At 41.2% G+C, this 20,032-nt stretch overlaps 1 protein-coding gene across 1 annotated transcript in view; it reads right to left on the minus strand.

The window, feature by feature from the left end:
* RMDN2 (regulator of microtubule dynamics 2) overlaps window positions 1-20,032 on the minus strand; it is a 41,337-nt gene that overhangs the window by 14,398 nt on the left and 6,907 nt on the right. Inside the window, exons 3-6 of the mRNA XM_088524182.1 lie at window positions 19,780-19,882; window positions 17,836-17,896; window positions 7,204-7,279; window positions 5,797-5,874 (exon numbers count right to left, since the gene is read on the minus strand). Of these exons, the coding sequence (XP_088380308.1) occupies window positions 5,797-5,874; window positions 7,204-7,279; window positions 17,836-17,896; window positions 19,780-19,882 (318 nt within the window). The remainder of the gene's footprint in view (window positions 1-5,796; window positions 5,875-7,203; window positions 7,280-17,835; window positions 17,897-19,779; window positions 19,883-20,032) is intronic.

Here is a 20,032-nt window from a genome sequence, read left to right on the forward strand (position 1 = left end):
CCAACAGTTTAACCACCCACCCCTTAACTCCTCTCCCGGCCTTTTTTCCTCCCCTCTCTCCCAATACGTCTGAGCAGGAACAAATGGAAAAGCACTGCTTTGTGACAAAAAACTGTGTCCTGGAGCAGTAATCATGTACAGGAAATCATATCCTTTCCCTAAGCTGAGACAAGCTGAGTCTTTATTTTTAAATGAATTTATGACAGCACATTTTATACCAACTTCATGAAGTGTTCTCTGCGTGTGAGCAAGCACATGCAACAAACCCCAGTGCAGGAAGCTCTAGTGAAATTTTAATTTCTGCTGCGATTTCCAGCAGTGCGAAGCATACCTGGAGGCCCACACCAAGCGAAGCACAGACACTGGATGGAGCAAGACCAGAGCTATGAGCCCTCGGCTTCAGCATGAGCATTACTTCGCCTAGCGGGCAGTCCCAGGACAGGCATAGGAGAGCAGAAAGTAAAAAACCAAGATAACTAACGCAGCAGGTAATAACCACTACAACAACCACGAAACAGAGATGAAAAAACATGACTATTCTCCTGAACTTCCCTAGGGCCACCCAGCTCAGCCACCGGCAAGGAGGGGACATCATTTTCCAGCATCCTTAGGTAATCTTAAGATTTCTCCTGCTAAAACAGCAAGTTTTCAGCAGCTTATTCTACCTAAATGTGCAGAAATAGAAAAACACCACCCACAGGACTCAATTGCAGCTGACCATAAAGCCAGAGTTCAGCATTCTCCTACCAGACCTTTCCTTGCACTGAAGACTTAAGCAGAAAATATTGTTCTCCCCTATATGTTTTGCATCTAAATTGGAAGTGGCAAAGAAGCTTCTCTAACATACCTTTCTCCTATGAACGAGCGGCAGCAAAACCCTGATATAAACTAAATCATCCACTGCTTGCAGTCTGTTTTTGTCTTCTATTTGGTTTCGCTGAGATGCCAACCCTGTCCATTCACACCTCTGTCAGACTCCAGCACGTTGGTACTACCAAAGCCAGCCCAGTGGGTCTGAAAACTCAGCCAAGACTGAGCTGCCTCCCTGCAGGGTTTCCTTCTGCACTGCTTCCTTGGTAAGAGTTCACTGAAGACACAACACAACTGTCTTCCATAAAGGCAAATCCTCACACTGAGCCAGCTTCAGTAAAATTTTAATGCAATCCATTCAAATATCTTCGGAGAATTTTCATTTTTTTATTACAATATACTAATATGAACGGGGCAATGCTTCCACTTCCCAAAGAGATTAACTAATCAGACTGCAGCCTTCAAACACTGGCCCCCACCACAGACACTCTCTCCTCATGCCAGCCGAGGAGCCCCTGCAGCCTGCAAAGGCCCTCGAGGGTCAGGCAGCCGGAGCTCCCGGGGCTGCCGTGCTCCAGGGAGCCGGGACGCGCCGCTCTCCCCGCGCCCCAACGCGTCACCGTGCGGTCGGGCAGCCCTCAGTCTTCACCAGGCAGGGACTCGGTCTTAAAAGCTACTTGAAACATTAAAACACTAAAAAATGCATCGGGATTAAGAGTTACCAGATAATTGCTCACACAATTTTAAAGAAAGCTCTAATTCATATATATAATACATACATTTGTATATACACAAAATATACATACATATAATTTACCACAAATCAAATCATTTCCATAAACACTTCCTGTTGGTTTAACGAGCAAAGTAGTTTTCACTCTCTCTTCCCAGAGGTGAAGAAGGTGAAACACCTAAATCTCCAAACAACCCTGAATTTGCTTTAAATCACATGCAACAACATAAGCATATATTAAACACATGAAATCTTCCCTAAAAGATATGTACTTCGCAAAGTCTGCTTTGCTTACACTAACCACAGATTCAATTTGATTACTAAATATTTTAAAATATCTTAGTCATAATTATATGGTATAGAATCATAGAATCATAGAATCATAGAATGCTTAGGGTTGGAAGGGACCTCTAGAGGTCATCTAGTCCAACCCCCCTGCATACGCAGGGACACCTAAAGCACGTGGCACAGGACTGCGTCCAAGCGGGTTTTGAAGATCTCCAGAGAAGGAGACTCCACAACCTCTCTGGGCAGCCTGTTCCAGTGCTCTGTCACCCTCACTGTTAAGAAATTTTTCCTTAAGTTCCTATGGAATTTTTGATGTTTCAGTTTCCGGCCATTTCCTCTAGTCCTATCAGTGGCCACCACTGAAAAGAGACCATCCCCGTCCTCTGCACTCCCTCCCTTGAGGTATTTATATACACTGATTAGATCCCCTCTCAGCCTTCTCTTCTCTAGGCATCTTTTCCTCAAGATTACCTCCAATGCTATCCTATACCAAATTACCACTGGTTAGCTGTACATATCAGCTCTGGAAAAAGGACTATTAAAACAACCTTTTGTACGGTTCTGTGATTATTCATCTCTAACATTCTTCAATTATGTTTGCTAAATGCATTAATTATTCTTTTCCTTTTCCTCATCACTACACTGGAGCTTTATGTGGGTTCCTCTACGCATGGTTAGTCTCGTAGGAAATTTTTTTCCAATCGTGGTATCTATGAAGAAAGACTGCCTATCTGATTTTGTTACCAGAAGCAGTTCTCTGATGAACCTGAGATGATCAGCGAGTTAGAACAGAATCTAGCTGTCTTCCCTGACAAGGGAAAATCCCAAGTGTCAGGAACGGGATTTGGGAGCGGGTGGTGTCCGAGGGCCGCGCGGCAGCAGCGGAGCCCTCGGCCTCGCGAAGCAGTGGCACCAGCAGGGATCTGGTCCCAGGAGAACTGCTGCAGCCCCGAACAACCTGCTGCTGCTCGCGGTGGGCCTGGGTCATCCCGAGGAAGGAGAGAACGGGCAGTCCAAAGCCAGCTCCGGCACAAGGCTGCAAACCAAACTGCTCTCCCAGCAGAGCACGTGGGCTCTGAGCACAGATTTCAGCCATCAGCCAATGCTTGATGTTTGCCTCCACTGCATTTTTATGCTTGAACGTATGTTGAAATGATTTTCATTCAAGAAAATCAATTGCAGCTCAGTAATAACACTAAAAGCATCCCATTTTAGAGTTTCTTATGCTATACCTGACTGTCAACTTGTCAGCCAGAAGAGTGCTAGAAAATAGAAACTACATCCATCCCCTATCGTTCAGGGAGGAATAAATCACAGAAAGTGATAAGGAGCTGACCAGACCCAGAAGTTGAAACAAAATGTAACAAAATTTCATTTATTTACAGCATACAAATCTGTCCTACGTGCCTCAGGTTACTATTTTGCCATGGCCATCCAGACAGCCACAGGATCTAGGAATTAAAGAAAAAAAATCCTGAAGCAATCCAATGGATACATCAAATTATATCTGATTAGGTGTATTGTTGACTTTTGTCTTTTAAAAAAAAAAAATTAAAAAATGCTGGTCAGGCCCTATCCTGAAGCAAATGCTAACCTGCAGCTTTGCTGTTCAGTAGGGAAGCACTGCACACATGGGGCTGTGAGGGTGGAAGACGTATGCACAGTGATAGGGCACAACGGGCAACACATCCCTCGGTCAGGAAGTGGAGTTTGTCACTAAAGTAAAACAAGATTAAAAGAAAAACACACAAACAGTGTAATAAGAAGCAAGTGGGATATATGGAGATTACATACAGAGTATCCAAAAGAGACAGCTCAAACAAAAAACAAGCCATGAGAAACATCTGGGAGTGTCTGATACAGATGCAAGCTGCAGCCAACTGTTGGTCTCAGCACAGTATAGGAGTGTCAGAGACTCCCTCAACGGCAGCACAGCAGGTATAGGACAGGACAGCCTATAGGAACTCACTTTTGCATAGGCAGTGCTGATATTGCAGAGCACGTCACGGTGAAAAGCTGCACGAAAAGCTCTTTGAAAAATCTGGTGACATACCTTGTTTGGATCAACTAAGAAAAATGTAGTCACTGAAAGTTTGCTGAAAGCCATATACACGATCTGAGAGAAGTGCTGAAAGATCACCTTGCCTTCAGTCTCAGTGCAGATGAAGTCAAAGGCTGCCATGTTCTACACACCCCAGCAGCTCCTTCTGACTGGGCTGCAGGCACTTCACTCTGACTGGCTTTGGGAGTAGGTGAAAAACAAAGAGGCAGGGCTGGAAATCACTTCTTTTTCCCGCCCCCCGCTGGTAGTTTACTTATTTATTTACTTTAAAGATGTGTGAGGAAGGACTTGTGCATACCGGATATATATACCGATATACCTGCTTGGTCAAAACGTACCATCATATGATGTCTTCCCAACTCACGGGGGCATAGGTGGAGGGAAAAAAAAAGTAAACACCCTGGTAGGTATGTTAATACTCTTGCGTTAAAGGAAACTTTCACCATCTTTTCTGCCCTCAAAGTATTAATTTCTCAATCGCACCTGCTGGATTAAGGAAGAGCAAAGCTAAAGTTGTCAATTTTGACAAGTAATTATTTTAAAAGACTGATGATTAAAAAACAGAATCTAACAGAAGAGGTGTTTGTCTCCCTGCACAGATCAGCAAAAATACATACAGATGTTCCAGAAAGTGAAGCATGAGTTTCAAGACCAGCTTTCAGTATTCAGAAGGAAAAACAACCTGCCTCAAATTAGAGCACTCAAAATGATAAGTGATTGACCTGAGCTCACCAACTAGGCAAAACTAGGAATGTGTCAGTGAAGGAAGCCCCTGGTGAATGCAATTAAAAGGCTGGTGTGCTTTGGTGCACGGGGGGCAGCCCATTTTTCTGAACTATTTCAGTTTTTCAAGGCATGCTGAACGCTTGATCCCAATCTACACGGATACTTGCGTCTCATCTCTGCATATGCTTTTGATTCAATCAATGTGCTTCAAGGAAACACCCCACTGCAAGAGGGATACAGTGGCTTCAGAATGTGACTTTTAATATGAAGCACTCAAACTTTGAATTTTTGGAGAGAAATAAGAGATGTCCTCCTAATGCTGGCTGCTGCTGTTTTGACAGGTCTCCTCATGATCTCTTACAGTGTAGACCTTGCAGGAACATTTTCTTCTAAGATTCCGCACAACATGCAAGGTGAAGTGATAAGGACAGCTATGTGAGCTATTAAGGAATAAAGGAACCCTCAAATTACAAGCAAAATCACCGATTAAAAGAACAACAAAACAAAAAAAACCCCACAAAACTAACACCTAAATATATAAGCCAAACAATTATTTTAATTTTGCATATGTGAATATGTGAATACTCATCACTATGTGATTAACAAAATATCTAGAAAGCATATACGTTGTCAAAAACAAACAAACAAAAATGTATTTCTCAGATATTTTGAGGTAAGTTACAGATTGTATACCTGCATCTTTGCTGGGACATTCACCTGAAATTCACCAAGCCACTGTGCCACAGACCTGCTGTCACTAGTTAGAGGTGGGCAAGGAAGTCACATTAGGGCTAACTGCCCCAGGGCACCCAGGCGGCCTGTGGCAGAGCAAAGGGCTGAATACAACCCTTCCAAAATCCAAGGTTGTTTCCTCTTTTCCAAATACCTGTTTCTTTTCATTTATATATTTAACGAGAAACCCGAATACAGCAGTGAAGGCCATATGAATGTAGCTTGCTTCATGTAGCTTACCTAATACACATGATAAAAATGGACAACGCTAATATCACCAATGAGGAAATAAAATTCAGAAACGTGCATGTATAATTTTATCTAGTTACAAAATACCGACTTCGATAAATATATATTTTATCTTAAATGCTAAATATTTCATTTCAAGTGCATTATTATTTTCCAGTATACTCAAATGATACGTTAGATACAGAAAGCAACTTACAGAATAGCACCATCTTCCATTTAGGTAATATAAAAAAGGATCTTGAGGCTTAAGTTCAATTGCTTTGTCTAGGTGCTCCTATTAGAAAGAAAATCAGTGTCACTTGAGATGTTTGCTTGGCAAGTGTGTTTACATTCTAAGAAATTCACTGTAAATCATTCACAAATTTTGAAGCTCTCTTCTGCTTTAATTTTGTTCTAATATCCTAAAATTATTTTGATCAGCAAAACCCTTCTTTATGAAGGAAAACCACAAACAAAATTACTGAGCAACTTGGCACACCATGCAGCAAACCGTGTTGCATCTAGACCATGACTGAGCAGCAACAAGGGTCGACCAAACAGCTCAAGAACTTTTGTCTTAGAAAGGCAACAACTTTAGTTATATGAACTGCATAGTTACCACTATCAAACAATAGCACACCAAATCTCTAGGAATGCAATTATTCCCTTGGACATATCTTACAACCCAGCACCAATCCCTGCCATCCTGGAGCATCTCTGTCCTAATGGTATGATTTATAAGGCAATAAATTGTTGCTTTAATGTAAAATACAGGAAATAAAATGGTTCTGCTACAATGAACCAAGAAAACCCAGGAACTATCTAATAAGGTGCTTCTTTAAAAATATTTTCATTACAGGTCATTAGTTTTTTATTTCTCTGCTCAATTCACTGCACAAAGCTCTTGTTGCTTAACCTGATTTCAAAGAATAAAAGAATACATTATTGCATCGCTAACTTCTACTTGCCTCTCAAAATAAATTTCTCTTAAATAGCCATTTTTTCCCCAGATATCTCTGTTTTGCTAATTAAGTCAATCAGTAAAATATCCAAATTATACTGACCTGCGAGCCTATTATTTCATCAGTTTGTCCACAACTGTTCAGACATAGAGCTACTTTTTCATGCTACTGTATTCCCCAAAGTCTCCATGGCCCCAGATGATTTGCATGGCATCCAGCAAATAGTTCTCAAGAGAAGGACCTCACTGGAAAGGCCCAACTGCAGGCTTCTTTTAAGCTCCATCCTTCAACAGCAGCAGCACTTCTCTGTTACATGTCCCCTTTTACACAATATCACAGCAGTTTTGCTTTGCTCCTACCAGGCTCTGACATGTGGGACAGCTGAGACAAAATTAACAGCTCTCCCAGGAGTGTCCAGCAAGACCCCATGCCCTGTCAACAAGGACAGTTCTTGTATTTTGTCAGCATATCACCTACGCACGTACATAAAAATAACTCCTTTTCTTTAACCTGGGCACCAAAATACACCTTTGAGGATGAATATAGTGCTGGAAAAATCCATCTTTGACAATACATGAGGAAATAAAATTACAGGAATAGCTTAAAAAGAACAAAAAAGCAAACGAATATAAAAAACAAATGCAACCCTACAAAACACATACCTTAAAGAGATAACCATTCCTGATTTTGTTTTGTACACTTTCAAACTGAGACATATAGCCACACATAATTGCAAACCTGAGAGGGGAAAAGAAAAAACACACACACATACTTTTTGCGATTTGAATAAACTGTTGAAGCAAATTACAAAATATTTCAATAGCTAAATCACTCATTAACACCTGTTTTTCTTCCACCTTGATGGCTGCTTAGAAGGTTGACATGACCTGTACACATTCAGGAGTAGGAAAAAAACAAAACAAAACACAGCAATAATGGAAACAAGAAGCTTACACGACACTGGGCTGCCAGCGAAGTGACCAAACAGGGATGTTCCTCCAAAATTCAATTCACATAAATCAGCGACACTTCCCGACTGGCTCTGGGATGGACAGCGGTTTAACCCAACCCGTTGTGTTCAGCACTGCGAGGCACCGAGACCTCGACCCGCACCAGGGATGGCGCCTGCGCCGGGGGGCACCTCCTCGGGATGTGCCACGTGGTGGGAAGGGCCCATCCCAACAGGCCTTCGCCGTCTCCACAACCCTCCTCAGGTGCCATGGGGCGTTTCGCTACCTCTAGCTTTGTTTCTGTATGTTTAAATTATTTAATTATTACATTATTTAAAGATATTTGTGCATATGCTGTTCTTACAGGATCACTACTGCTATTCTATCTGTCCATGGTAACTTTTTTTTTTTAATTTTGAGAGAGTGGGGACACTGATAACAAGAAAAGAAACGTAAGGGAAAAGAAATTCTGTCAAAAATACTGTTAAGCAAGTAAAGCTTGTAATATTTTCAATGTTATTACATAATATAATATTATATAACATAGAATAACATTACTCTCTATTACACTTCCTCAGCGATACTGTTGCTTTATTGATGACTCACTTTACACATTTTTATTGCTGTGCAATTATTACAACAGAACTTTCTAGGCATAACCAAAATACAATTCCCCATGCAAGTCAGTCCTACCTTCCACAGGCCTATTTTCACTGGCATTAAGACAACTTTACATTTCTGTGTAAAACTAATGCAATCACTTATGATACAGTTAAGCAGCATAAACTAACACAGATGTTCTCTCAATTTTCTCAGAATTTCACTTTCCTATTAAAATTTTTACAGTGCAATGTCAAACTGAAACAGAGTAATCCCCAAAGAGGGGGCTCAAGTTGAAGTGCAGAGGAAAACATGAGTTATGCAAGAAACTTACCGAGTTAATCGCAGTAACAGAACCACAACCTGTATGGCACACACCGATTATAAGTATTACTAAATCTCAGCTTTCTTGAATTTTTTAATACCACATAATGGTTCAAACTCCAGTGAATCCTCATTAAAATGTCACTTCTGACCTTAATAAATCATTTTATTGCTTACAGTCATACTTAATGGTTTTAATTTTAAAATCTATTTTAGAAGCACCCCTGCTACAGACGATTACTTTTTTATTCTGTAAATGTTCCCGGGTATGGCAGGAAAGTCAGCACAACTGCGGCAGCTGAAGCTGTAAGAGCTCCAGACAGACTGTCAAACCCTGTTGAGCAGGATGGCTGTTGTGATCAATGTGCACTGAACAAAATCCAGCTAATCGCAGCACTGCTCTGACAGCTCAAGCTGCAGCAGGAGCCCTTTTCACAGGGGAAAGGGCTGCAGTGCAAGGACAAAAGCAAGGGAGGGTCAGCAAAGTTCAGGTATTTGCAGAGAGGGGGAAGGTACTGAAAACTTTCTTTGGCTTAAGTAACTCTGGCGACATTTCCCCTATTCCCTTTACTCATTAAGTGCTAATCAGATAAACTCAGCATACCATAGCTAAACGGATTGCTGCTACAAAAGAAAACAATGAAAAGCGAACAAGCTAATCCAGCATCTTGCAGTATTTCCCTGTCTGTGCGTGACAAGAAAGAGGGCCTTAGTTTAAAGCAGTTCAGAGAGAGAGAGGAAAAAAAAAAAAAAAAAACCCAAAAAAACCAACAACAACAAAAAACCTTTTACTTACAGCTCAAATCTCCACTGGAGAGAAATGCCAATAAAATTTTTACCAATGAAAAACGAGCTAGTCTACTGACTTTAAGTGCATTTTCTTTCTTCAAAGCTAGCATGAGAGCGTCTCATGTATGAGCATCCCTTTTTTTATATTTTAAACTTCTGAATTGGGCTAAGTAAGCACTTAGCATAAATTCATTATTTAGTTTTTGGAGTCAAAATTCTATGGCATTTCAGAGACTGATTTTCGGGAGGTGGGAGGAAGTATCTTTTGCCAGGAAAGTTTCTACATTTTTGATGCACGTTTAGAACAGTTCAGAACAGAAGGGTAAGAAAGCAAGCTTTATTTTCACTGATCTGAACAGTGCTAGTAACCAGTAAGAAAATGATCAGTGAAAATTAGGATCAAACTAGAAGTATTTCCATTTTGCTCTTTTAATTTAATACAGAGGACATCTTTACAGGTTTATGGTACAGCTCTTAATGAAGCAACCAGATTGGAACAGAAGTGCTTGTGTTGCACTTTTTTGCTGCGATCTTTTTTTCCATCTCTTTCTGTACATCCTCGCCCTCGGAGCTGCACGCACGGCACTTTGTGCTCTGTCTCCTCTCTCTTCACAGTCACCTCCCCCATCTAGTGGTTAAACATACAAATATCAGGAAGCCTAAGGCCTGGAGATTTTCCCAGGTTTTGACAAGGTCACCTAGCGTACTATTATCAAAAAAACGTGAAAGAAATGCCACAAAAATGTGCAAATCCTCTATGAGATGAACAATGCACACGTGTTTTATTAGAGCACATGATAATGTTACTGCCTGAAAAATGTCAAAAACATGCTCACAGATATATCCATTAAAAAAAAGAAACATAATGGAGATCGTCATAGCTTTGTCAGACAGACACCGCTATGCTCGTTAAAACACACATATATGTATATTTCTTGGTGGAAGAAAAAGCACTGAAAACAGTTTAGAAGCACATGGCTTAATCTTCCACAGTTCATATTCTCTTTCTAAGCATAAACACAATAACATTCAGCAAAATGTCAGTACTGGGTCTCTGTCATAAATAATGTGACAAACTCAGAGCCACAGGGAAACGTAGCCGACACAGATAGGTGACAAGCATCTTTATGGGCCTCACGTACAAGGTTGACTAGGAAGTGAATTTATGTCTTCCCTTTGGGTGTTTCAGAATTTCTATACATATTGGAACAAGATTAAATTGCAAGAGGGAATTACCTGCTGCAAAGGAAGAGCAGCAGGTTGATCCAGCCAGTTTTATCAAGCAAGTTCACAAGCAACTTAACTTTAATTGCACCAAATACTGAAAATACAGACAGACATTACCAGTGGTTAAGCTCTGACAAGCAGAGCTTATCCCATATGAGAAGGATTTACAGAAAAGATTTAATTTTGAAGTCAAAAAGAAGCTGCTTGAGGACACACACAGAAAATTTCTACCTTTTCCCCAATAAGCATCATGGGACCCAAATCAGAAACAACATACCTCCTCCCAGGCTGGCTCTTGACTTTTCTATACCTTCTTCCATCCATTTGGAGCCACTCCAACTCCAAAAACAAAAATAAACAAAAAACCCTCCTGTTCCATGCACACCTTGGCTTGGAAACACAAGTTCGGAGTCAGGACTTTCAAGTCTCCTGAAAATTCCCAATCGCCATCCCATCCCAATGGGACCCCAAATCCTCCAGAGGGAGGCTCCGCAGCTTCTACTGCTGTTTGTGCTTCCTGCAACATTGCTGCTACAGACATCACTTTTGCCTACTTAAAATTTATGGCTTTCCCACCATGATGTATCATCTATAAAAAGGCATCTGATATTAAGTTTCAAGGCAAAAGCAAAACACCAGTTTGATACTATTTTCCTCATCCTGGCATGGAAGCAGCAGCTCTGAATGTGAAAGACAGGTTCACAACAAAAAGCTCCAAGGTACAAAGCAAAGTGTTTGCCTTTTCCTTACTTGGAACACAACTGGGGCGACACTGAAGAAAAAGGTAGGAATACAGTTTTTATATTAAAAATTCATCAGAGTAACAGAGCTGATCTTCAAGGAAACATCAGATGCAGTACACACTTGGGTAGCTGCCTGTGTATAGCAAAGGCATGAGAGCCCAAAGCATGAAGCCAAAGACATTCAGAAATTCTGGCTTAATAAATTATTGCAACACATACAACAAATCAAAACAGGCAAACATGTTGCTGCTAATGGGTATTCACAGAAGTGCATTATCGGATAATTGCATTTTCATTTCAGAGGTTGTGGATCCTGCAAGTGATCAACCATGTTCCAGAATGTAGCTTTTTATCATAGACATTTCTAGTCCTTATCCTACATGACCTCAAAAAAAAAAAAATCTGCAAATCTGGAAAAAGTGAAAGAAACTACAGCTTTCAAATATAATAACACAAAAATTCTCCTTGACGGGAATGTAATGAGAATCAGTAGGCTGCCAATATTATTTCCTCCGAGATGGTTCTGGCAGAAAGCTTCTAGTAAATACATGTTTTCACAAGCCAAATCTACCCCCTTTGCACTTGCCTAGCGATGCGGGAGCATTTCACCGAGGGCTGCTGCTCCTGGGCTGCCTCTCCAGCCCGGGGCTGCCTCGTGGCCTCCTCACAGGCTGCACTACGGACCAGGGCTCCGTTCCTGGCAAGGGGCTCCTGTGCTGCGAGCGCCGCCATCTCCTACGGGCAAGGGGTGAAACGTGCACCAAGCAGGAAGATCAGCTCAGGAGAATGGGCCAAAAACGTCCCCAGGCGCTGCAACATCATCACAAAACTTCCAAACAGAAACACGCCAGTTATTTACTCTGCTAGAAACAACACAAATCCCACATACAGAGAATCCTAAATTGTGATTTTCTGCCTCCTCATTTTTTTTTCTAAGAACACCCATCCAGACATAATCCTTCAACCATTCTCTCATTTAAATGTTCCTTAACCAAAAATACACAAGCTAATATCCCTCAGATTCACTTGCTACAAAATAAGTTACAGCTCTTCAAAAATAACTTCTGAAATTGCCTTTCTCTATTTGAAGTTTTAAAACACTGTTGCCAAAATAATAAAGCTATTTAAGAATAACTGGCTGACATCAAGGATAATTAACAATGAAGATTCCTATAAAACCTTTTTCGTCTTGCCATAAATCAAATACAGGATAATTAACTTATAACTTGAAACTCTGTTATATCAAGTTTTGACTGCAAGCAGCATTTCTGGCCAAGGCAGCAGGTCCTGATAAACACGAGTGTACAGTAGAAACATATGATTGTATCTTGCCAGTTAATCTGTCTCTGCTACCACTCCAGGACTAAGAAAGGAGTAATTATGGAGAAAAAGTCCTAAGTTTTTAGGAAGAAAACGCACTATGCAGATATTGCTTTCAAAAGCAGTTGGTAATATGGTAACATCCTATGACATTGCCTACAGTTGTAAAAATGTTACTAGATGTTACTGACATTGCACCCTACACATCCCAGAAACTATCTACTGCAATTCTGCTCCTAAGAGGACATGACATCTCCCCTTCTCTGTGGGAAATCTGTGTAAAATTCCTTTGCATGTGCATGCCATTAAATACTGAAGTACTTCTTCCATAAAGAGAAACACTCTTCCTGCAAAGCCCCTTACACTTCTGCAAAACAACCAGGTTACAGGCATTTAATAACTTGACTTTACCATGCCCAGGCAGAAGGACAGCAGAAAATTCTACATGACAATAAAGGTCAGGATTTTTGAATTAGCCCTGGTAGCCCACAGCTACCAAAAGCTAGTACAGTGTCTATGACTACCTCCTCCTCCATTTTCTGCCACGTTAATGGGCAGCCCTATCTCCAAGTCACTTTTAATCACCTTTTCACTTGCTGTTTTCTCTCTGCTGGGAGAGGGACACATGCTCTGCACAGCCCCTGTCACCAGGTGAATTCCACAACGCAACCCAAACTTAACCTCACCGCAGCGCTGCGCTGGCTTCGCTGCCAACAGCACCAAGGTCCCATGCAAAGAACCATCTTCCTGAGTGAAAGCAATGAAAAACGGCCCCTCCTAGTAACTTCTTTGTTCTTTGAAGAGCCTGCATGCAACATACTCTCTTCACCAAAAAAACAGAGTTTCAGCAATCTGCACAGAGAGCAAAGAAACTTTCTGGACTTCTTCCTAAATCCTGGAGAGGGGGAGTAGTGTAACAGCAACAACAACAAGAATTCCACTTGCTTTGAAAAGTAACTTCAAAGTGATGGTTCATATTTCAGTAAAAACACTCTTCAGCACACCTTGGCATACTGCATTTTCTTGTAATTGTGAAATGGTGCCATCTGAAGTGGCTACAGCACTGAACCAGCCTTAGAGCACTTCCAGTTTTTATCAGGATGACAAGGATACAGCTGGAACCAGGATGAGCTGTGAGGGTTCACAGTTATCATTTGGAAATTGCAGACCAAAAAAAATTAAAATATATATATTTTCTGTTTGAAGCTTGGGAAAACAAAATGACCCAAGAAACTTCTGCATTCAGGGTCCTTAACAATTTCAATAACTACCACAGGCTGAAGAAGGCAAAAAATCACCTGAAATATTTACTCTACCTCTCCCTGGAGTGGCCAGGCAAACACTAAAAGGTTACGGTTATGTAACCTTTGTTACAACTGTCTCCAGTGTTTCCATTTAAGTTTTTTTTTTTTTTTTTTTTTTTTTTTTAAAAAAAGGTGGCCATTCAAACGGTCTGAAGGTTTTGCAATCTGACTGGCTGTCACAATATTAAATATGAACACATGTTTTCAACTATCTGGATTTGGATACTACAAATATTAGCAGCTGGAAAAGATGGCTGTCTGACTACTACTAGTCCTCTTGCCCAGTTCTTCCTGCTGTATCTCATCAAATGCAATCTGAGGATGGACACAATGGCTATTTGTCAGTGCCTTGGTCAGTAAGTTGATATAAAATCCAGTGTTGATATATTATTTCATAAAACTAGATCACAAAATATAGGTGGCTTAGTAAGGGCATTTTTTGTTTGTTTTTTTTAAATCAAATACACATGAAGAGTAAAGCAAGATATCTAAACTCTAGGTGTTGTGCACATTAGCAAGGGTTTGCTCTTAAGACCATTCCATTAAAATCTCCTAGCGGACACAAAACATACTTTTTATTCCCCAGGACATCTCACAGCAGTCCCACAAAACAGAGAACAAAAAGCGAAAGGCGAAAGGGCTCTTTTCCCAGCAAAACTCCATCCACACTAGGGCTTTATCAGGACACTTTTGCCAGTCAGGGTGTGACCAAAACATATTTTGCTGTGAACAAAGCAAAATATGCTTTTAAGCACTAGGGATAAGCTTCTAAAACAAACTTTCAGAGAGGCCTACAGCCTTAATCCTTGCTTGACAGACACAGTATACATTTCTAGTGAAGAACATTACACCATGAACAGAACAGGATCCAAGGAAATCTGAGTGTCGGGTTATAAAAAGTTTTATAAGGAGTGATAAAGGCACAATATTATAAAATCAGAGCAGCAAACAAGCCTTTCAATGTGGAATAAAGACCGGACAGGGCTTTAAAGGCCAGTTCTGCTCCAGTGAGGTGTTCTCCAAAAGGAACTGAACCCAAAAGCAGAAATAAGAACACATGGCCAAGCTGGTGATACTGGATGATTACTAAAGAATAGCATACAAGTACTTACAGACAAAATTCAGAAATACTTAATACAAACTAACTTGCAAGAGACATAAAACGCAGTAAGAGAAGGAAAAAAAGCTACAAATGGAAGTACAAAACCACTATTAATAAGATAAGATGATGACACCAACGAGGCTGAATTATTCCATCTTTTCTTTGTGTATTCCCTTTCCTCCTCACCCACAAGTGTTAATTGTAAGCAATAATAGGGGACAGGACCACAGGCCAGGTATGAAATAGACCTGTCATTAATCCTCATACTTAGTAAGCCATAATATATTAAACAGTTTAACAGAACATGAGAAATAATGCATGACTTAACCATACAGATAGCAGCTATACCAGTCATCAGTAAAAAAAAAATCAATCACAGTGATAGGAAAAAAAAAAAAACAAAAAAACCCTCAAAAATGAGAAGCTGCCGAGAATCAAGAAATCAGCCAAAACCTTACTTAGGCAACAGTGAGACAAACTCTTCATGAACAGCTAATGCAGAATGTGATAGCATGATACAAACATGAGAAAACTGCATAACCAATAGGTGGTTCTATCTTATCCAGGTTAAGATATTTTTTAGGGCCTTCAGTTAGCTTATACAGTTTGAGAAAACTGGTGGTGAGTGAGAAAAGGGGCTTTTGGCACGAGGCAGCGTTGCACTCGCACCGCGCGCGGACTCGTGCTGAGCTGCTCCTCATCAGGCAGCCCAAGTTCTCCCTGCGCATCCCAGGGAGCCCCTGGGGACCTGCTCCCTTCCCAGCAGCCGGCCCCAACACCGGCACCTCCTGCCCCTGGAGCTGCCCCAGCGGCTCCCACCTGTTCCAGGTGCAGGTCCTGAAGGGTAGAGACTGCCCAGAAGTTCTGTGCTGTGTCTGCCCTGATGCTCCCGAGGGGGAAAAAAAAATCACATCTGCACAGTTACAAAGTAATTCTAGTTCAGCAGCAGCATGGCAGAAAAGGCTCTGCAGGGACCACAGACTGAATGAGGGTTGGTAGGTCAGGTAAAAACATAAAATGCCTTTCTGGAACATATCAACAGGGCAGTATTTAGAGCTCCAGCTGGAGAGGTATATCAAGTATGGGCCATAACAATTTAAGACTCACCAAATCAGAAAGACATCAGAAAAGAATAAGACATCAGAAAAGAATAAACAGACAAAATATTTGAAAAAAATATGACACCAGACTATTCACGTCTGTTATGTCCACTGGTTCAACAGTAATAGACAAAAGTCTCACGTTTGCTTGCAACCCAGATACACAAATGATGAAAACTAAAGCATACAGAAAGACCTTGCCTGAAACAAAAAGCAGCAGCTTACAAAACATACGATTTTCTTCTTGTATCTCTAAAACAGGCTTTCTGAGCTAACTCTGGAACAGATCTCCTCACACTTGTAATTCCTCCCTTACTGGAAACGCCTGCCAGTGCAGAATCTTACATTTGAAACCTGGCAGACCACCTACATTTCCTTGAACACGCTGCAAGCTTTTTTGTCAGCCCCGTTTCTGTAGCCAAGTGGAGGCTTTGCACTGAGGAGGGGTGCCCACATCTTTCTCTAGCTTTGCCACCACTGCAGCAACCTCCAGCTGGTCACAAGTAAGCAGGAAAGGAGCAAAGCAAGGGCTGGCACTGGGCATGTTATAGCTATCTGGGGCCTGCACCTCACCTCCAGGCAGGCATCATCACTCCTTCCACTGGAGTGGACAAATGCAAACCCAGCAATGCTCCACCGAGATGAAACTTATCTGCACAGCACGTGACTTCCAGGGCCCCATGGGTTCAAGGCAGGTGTTTGCACCATTAGCTGCTACGAGCACAAGGAAGAGACACGAGCACACAAGTATGGCAACACTCACAGGAACACAGCATGGAATAACACAGCCAGCTTTGAAGTTTGGAAGGGGAGAGAGAGCAAACACAAGAACCACCTAACTAAACATAAACATCTGCATCTCATTGTCTAATCCTGAGTTCACTGACCTGGGCTGCTCCCTTTATTGACAATGGAAATGCAGTCAGCTGAGCCTAGGGAGAAATTCATCCCACCCTCAGGCAGATGTGCACCACGGGCTCATATGAGCTGCACTCCAGAAGGACCTACTGCCTGCTGGACTAGGAAGGGAGCCTGGGATAACAGCATCAAGTTCAGACACATCAGGTTAAAATGAAATCCCACCCTACGTGTGTGGTGAAAGGGGAAAAACAAACAAAAAATAACACACAGAGAAACGAAAATGGAATTAAAAAGCTAACAATATTAAGAAAGAAAATACAGCTATTAAAAAAAAAAAGATTAATAAAATAACCTGGAACTATGAGCTAGCTGGCAGAATTATTTTCCACAGACAATTCTCATTTCATAAAAGTGATATGAATTTGCAAAGGCTTAGTTACTTCTGGAAAGGTCTCCAAAAATTACTCCAAGTGCCAATCTGGGAGAAAAATGCAATAATCAAAGCAAAAAGTTGAGAAGTTGACTGAGGTTAGGCTCTCACTGTCTATTCTTCTTTATTTTTTAATAGATGGACAAAATTTTGGCAGGATGTTTATTTTTCATATGGAAAAGGGAAGTAACAGAAAAGAAGGTTGCACTACATTATTCTGAGACAGTCAGAAAAAGTTGTGAGAGAAAATAAATGAAAATTAATCACTTCTCCAAACAGCAGCGAACACTGGTTTAAGCAAATAGTCCTATATTTCATTATGCTTCCTGAAATATTGTTAGTGATGTTTCAGCTGCCCTAGTAAAAGTTTCAGAAAATATTTAGCTGCAACGGACTGAGTTGATGAAATTATGAAAAGATATTAATGAATGACTAACAAAATTGATGTCCAGCTCCAGTATGATAAACGTGACTTGGTGGTGGTAGTGTTAAGATCTGATAAACACATACAACTTCATAAAAAGGGACACTCTTCCAAACTTACCACTGATGACTCTCTGCATTCCTAGCATCCAGCTGGATGGCCTTTTCAGCTTTAGTCTTTCCTATAAAAGGTGTATAAAAGCACATATGTTTATATGCACATAATTTTAATATTTTCTCTTATATAATTCAATTCAGATTCAACCAAATCAGGGAAGGGCTGGACTGGACTGATGAAACTGGACTATGGCATCTCCAAGAGGGAAGACCCTTAAACCTGGTTTGAGAAGCATCTGCCAGAACAACCAGCAGAGCTGCTGTCCACCTTGGGTATGGAAATGCACTAGGTAAGGTTCCTGTCCAGCACAGTGATCCTCATTAAGTTCCACCTTTAAGGGAGTAAAGGGGAGAGCGGGTCATTTGATCAAATCCCCGCTCCCAATAAGATGTTCAAGCGAGACCCCTGCTCTTTGCACAGTCTCAGCTGCATCCAATTAAACCACACTGACATTTCTGAATTACAAGTTAACTTCCTAAAAACAAAGGGCAGCAAACACAATCCTCCAGCTGAGCGGAATGAAAAAAACACAAGCTACTGCCAGCTCCCCCACAGGCTCAATCTCTCTGCAGCACTTCCAAAAAGCAGATGGAAAAGGCTGCTACCCCCCACCACTTCAGCAGAATGAGCCAAACTTAACTGATTACCCCACACCTAAGACCCAGTTTCATTCCACCACTCCTTCCCTCTCACTGTCTTTTGCTATGCCATTATCTCCCACCAGCTAAAGCTACATTTAACCACTGGTAAAAGCAAAAGCTCCAACCACAGAGCTCAGCATTGCATTTTTCCCCTTTTTGTTGTAATTCTCCCTTGACGGTGTGTTTCCCATATAAAAAATCCACACTGATACCAAAGCAAAGACAGTGTTAAATAGTTAGAGCATTGTGAGTCTTCAGGAGCATTTAGATGACAACAGGATAGGAATGAGGCCCTTGGACAAGCCGAGGTTGGCTATGGCACGTTTAATGACACATTGCCTTTGAGGGTAACGAAGGGTAGTGAGAACTGCTCTTTCAGGGATGTCACTGACAGAATATGAAGGCACAAACCAGGGAGATGAGCTACGTGAGACAGAATAACCTAAACTTGTAATACAACTATAAACCCTTTAATTTGGTGCAGTTAAAAAAAAAAAGAATGGAGAAAAAGAGGAGAGAAGCATATTCTCAGGCAGAGCAGAAAAGATTATTTTATTTTTGAACAGACAGCAGAAGGGTGACGTAAGTAGAAAAGAAGTAGGGTTTATTGCAACCAAAAGAAGGCCCAAACCAAAAGGGAAATGGGAACCATTCCTCTCCCCAGGATGCCTTTAAACAGTGAAAGAAAGGACAATTCCCTTAAGAGCTACACAGAAAGAGAGCTGTGAAGAAATCAGCATCTGCTTAAGTCATCAGCCCAGACACCTGGGGAGAGATGCCTGGAAGCAGCATCCTCAGCTGTCACATGTGGCCCCTGCTTCTGGCAGACAGCACTGCCCAGAGTACGAGCCTACCACTACCACAAGAGGCTGCTGATCTGCAGGAACGCTCCCTTGCCATAGAAGGGATTAAAACAAATCTTGGATTTCCTTTTGCATCAATTCCTCTCTCTCAAAGATGTAATTAAGCTGTGCTGAAAACATTTTTTTAAAAAAACATTGTTTCTTTGTTTCTATTTGATTTGCATTAAAGTAAAGGCTTTTAGGATACCATCCAGAGCCAACTGCTTTCAACTGTGACTGACAACACTTCTCCTACACCACTTCTGGATTTCTTCACTGTGAAAAGAACAGACAGAAGCTACATAATGTGGCAGTTTGTTGTGCAAAACATTTTTATTATCGTATACAAGCTCCCACTGACTGGGCTGGAAATTGCTTGGACTGGAAAACTTGAGCATGAATGCTTCAGGCATGTTTCCCCACCCTCAGATGGCAGTTTATATAAACAATTTTCCTTGACTTACCATCAGTAACATACTTCTTCTTTTCCTCAGCATCTGCAGTCAGCTCAAATAGATCTCCATAAGCACGAGCAACTCTCCAAAGAAAGCTTGCACAGTTTTCATACTGAAAGTAGAAGACAACTAGGTAATTTATATTCATCAAAATTTGGCTTTCAGAATACTTCGAGTAGGTTTGAGGAACACTGAATGAATCCTTGTTATTTTGAATCCTTCTGTAGGAGCTTTCCTATGCATGAGGACCATATGACCAATT

This window comes from Tinamus guttatus, unplaced genomic scaffold, assembly GCF_059628265.1.
Source record: "Tinamus guttatus ecotype Peru unplaced genomic scaffold, ASM5962826v1 Tinamus_guttatus_pri_ptg000208l, whole genome shotgun sequence".
NCBI classification, from domain to species: domain Eukaryota; kingdom Metazoa; phylum Chordata; class Aves; order Tinamiformes; family Tinamidae; genus Tinamus; species Tinamus guttatus.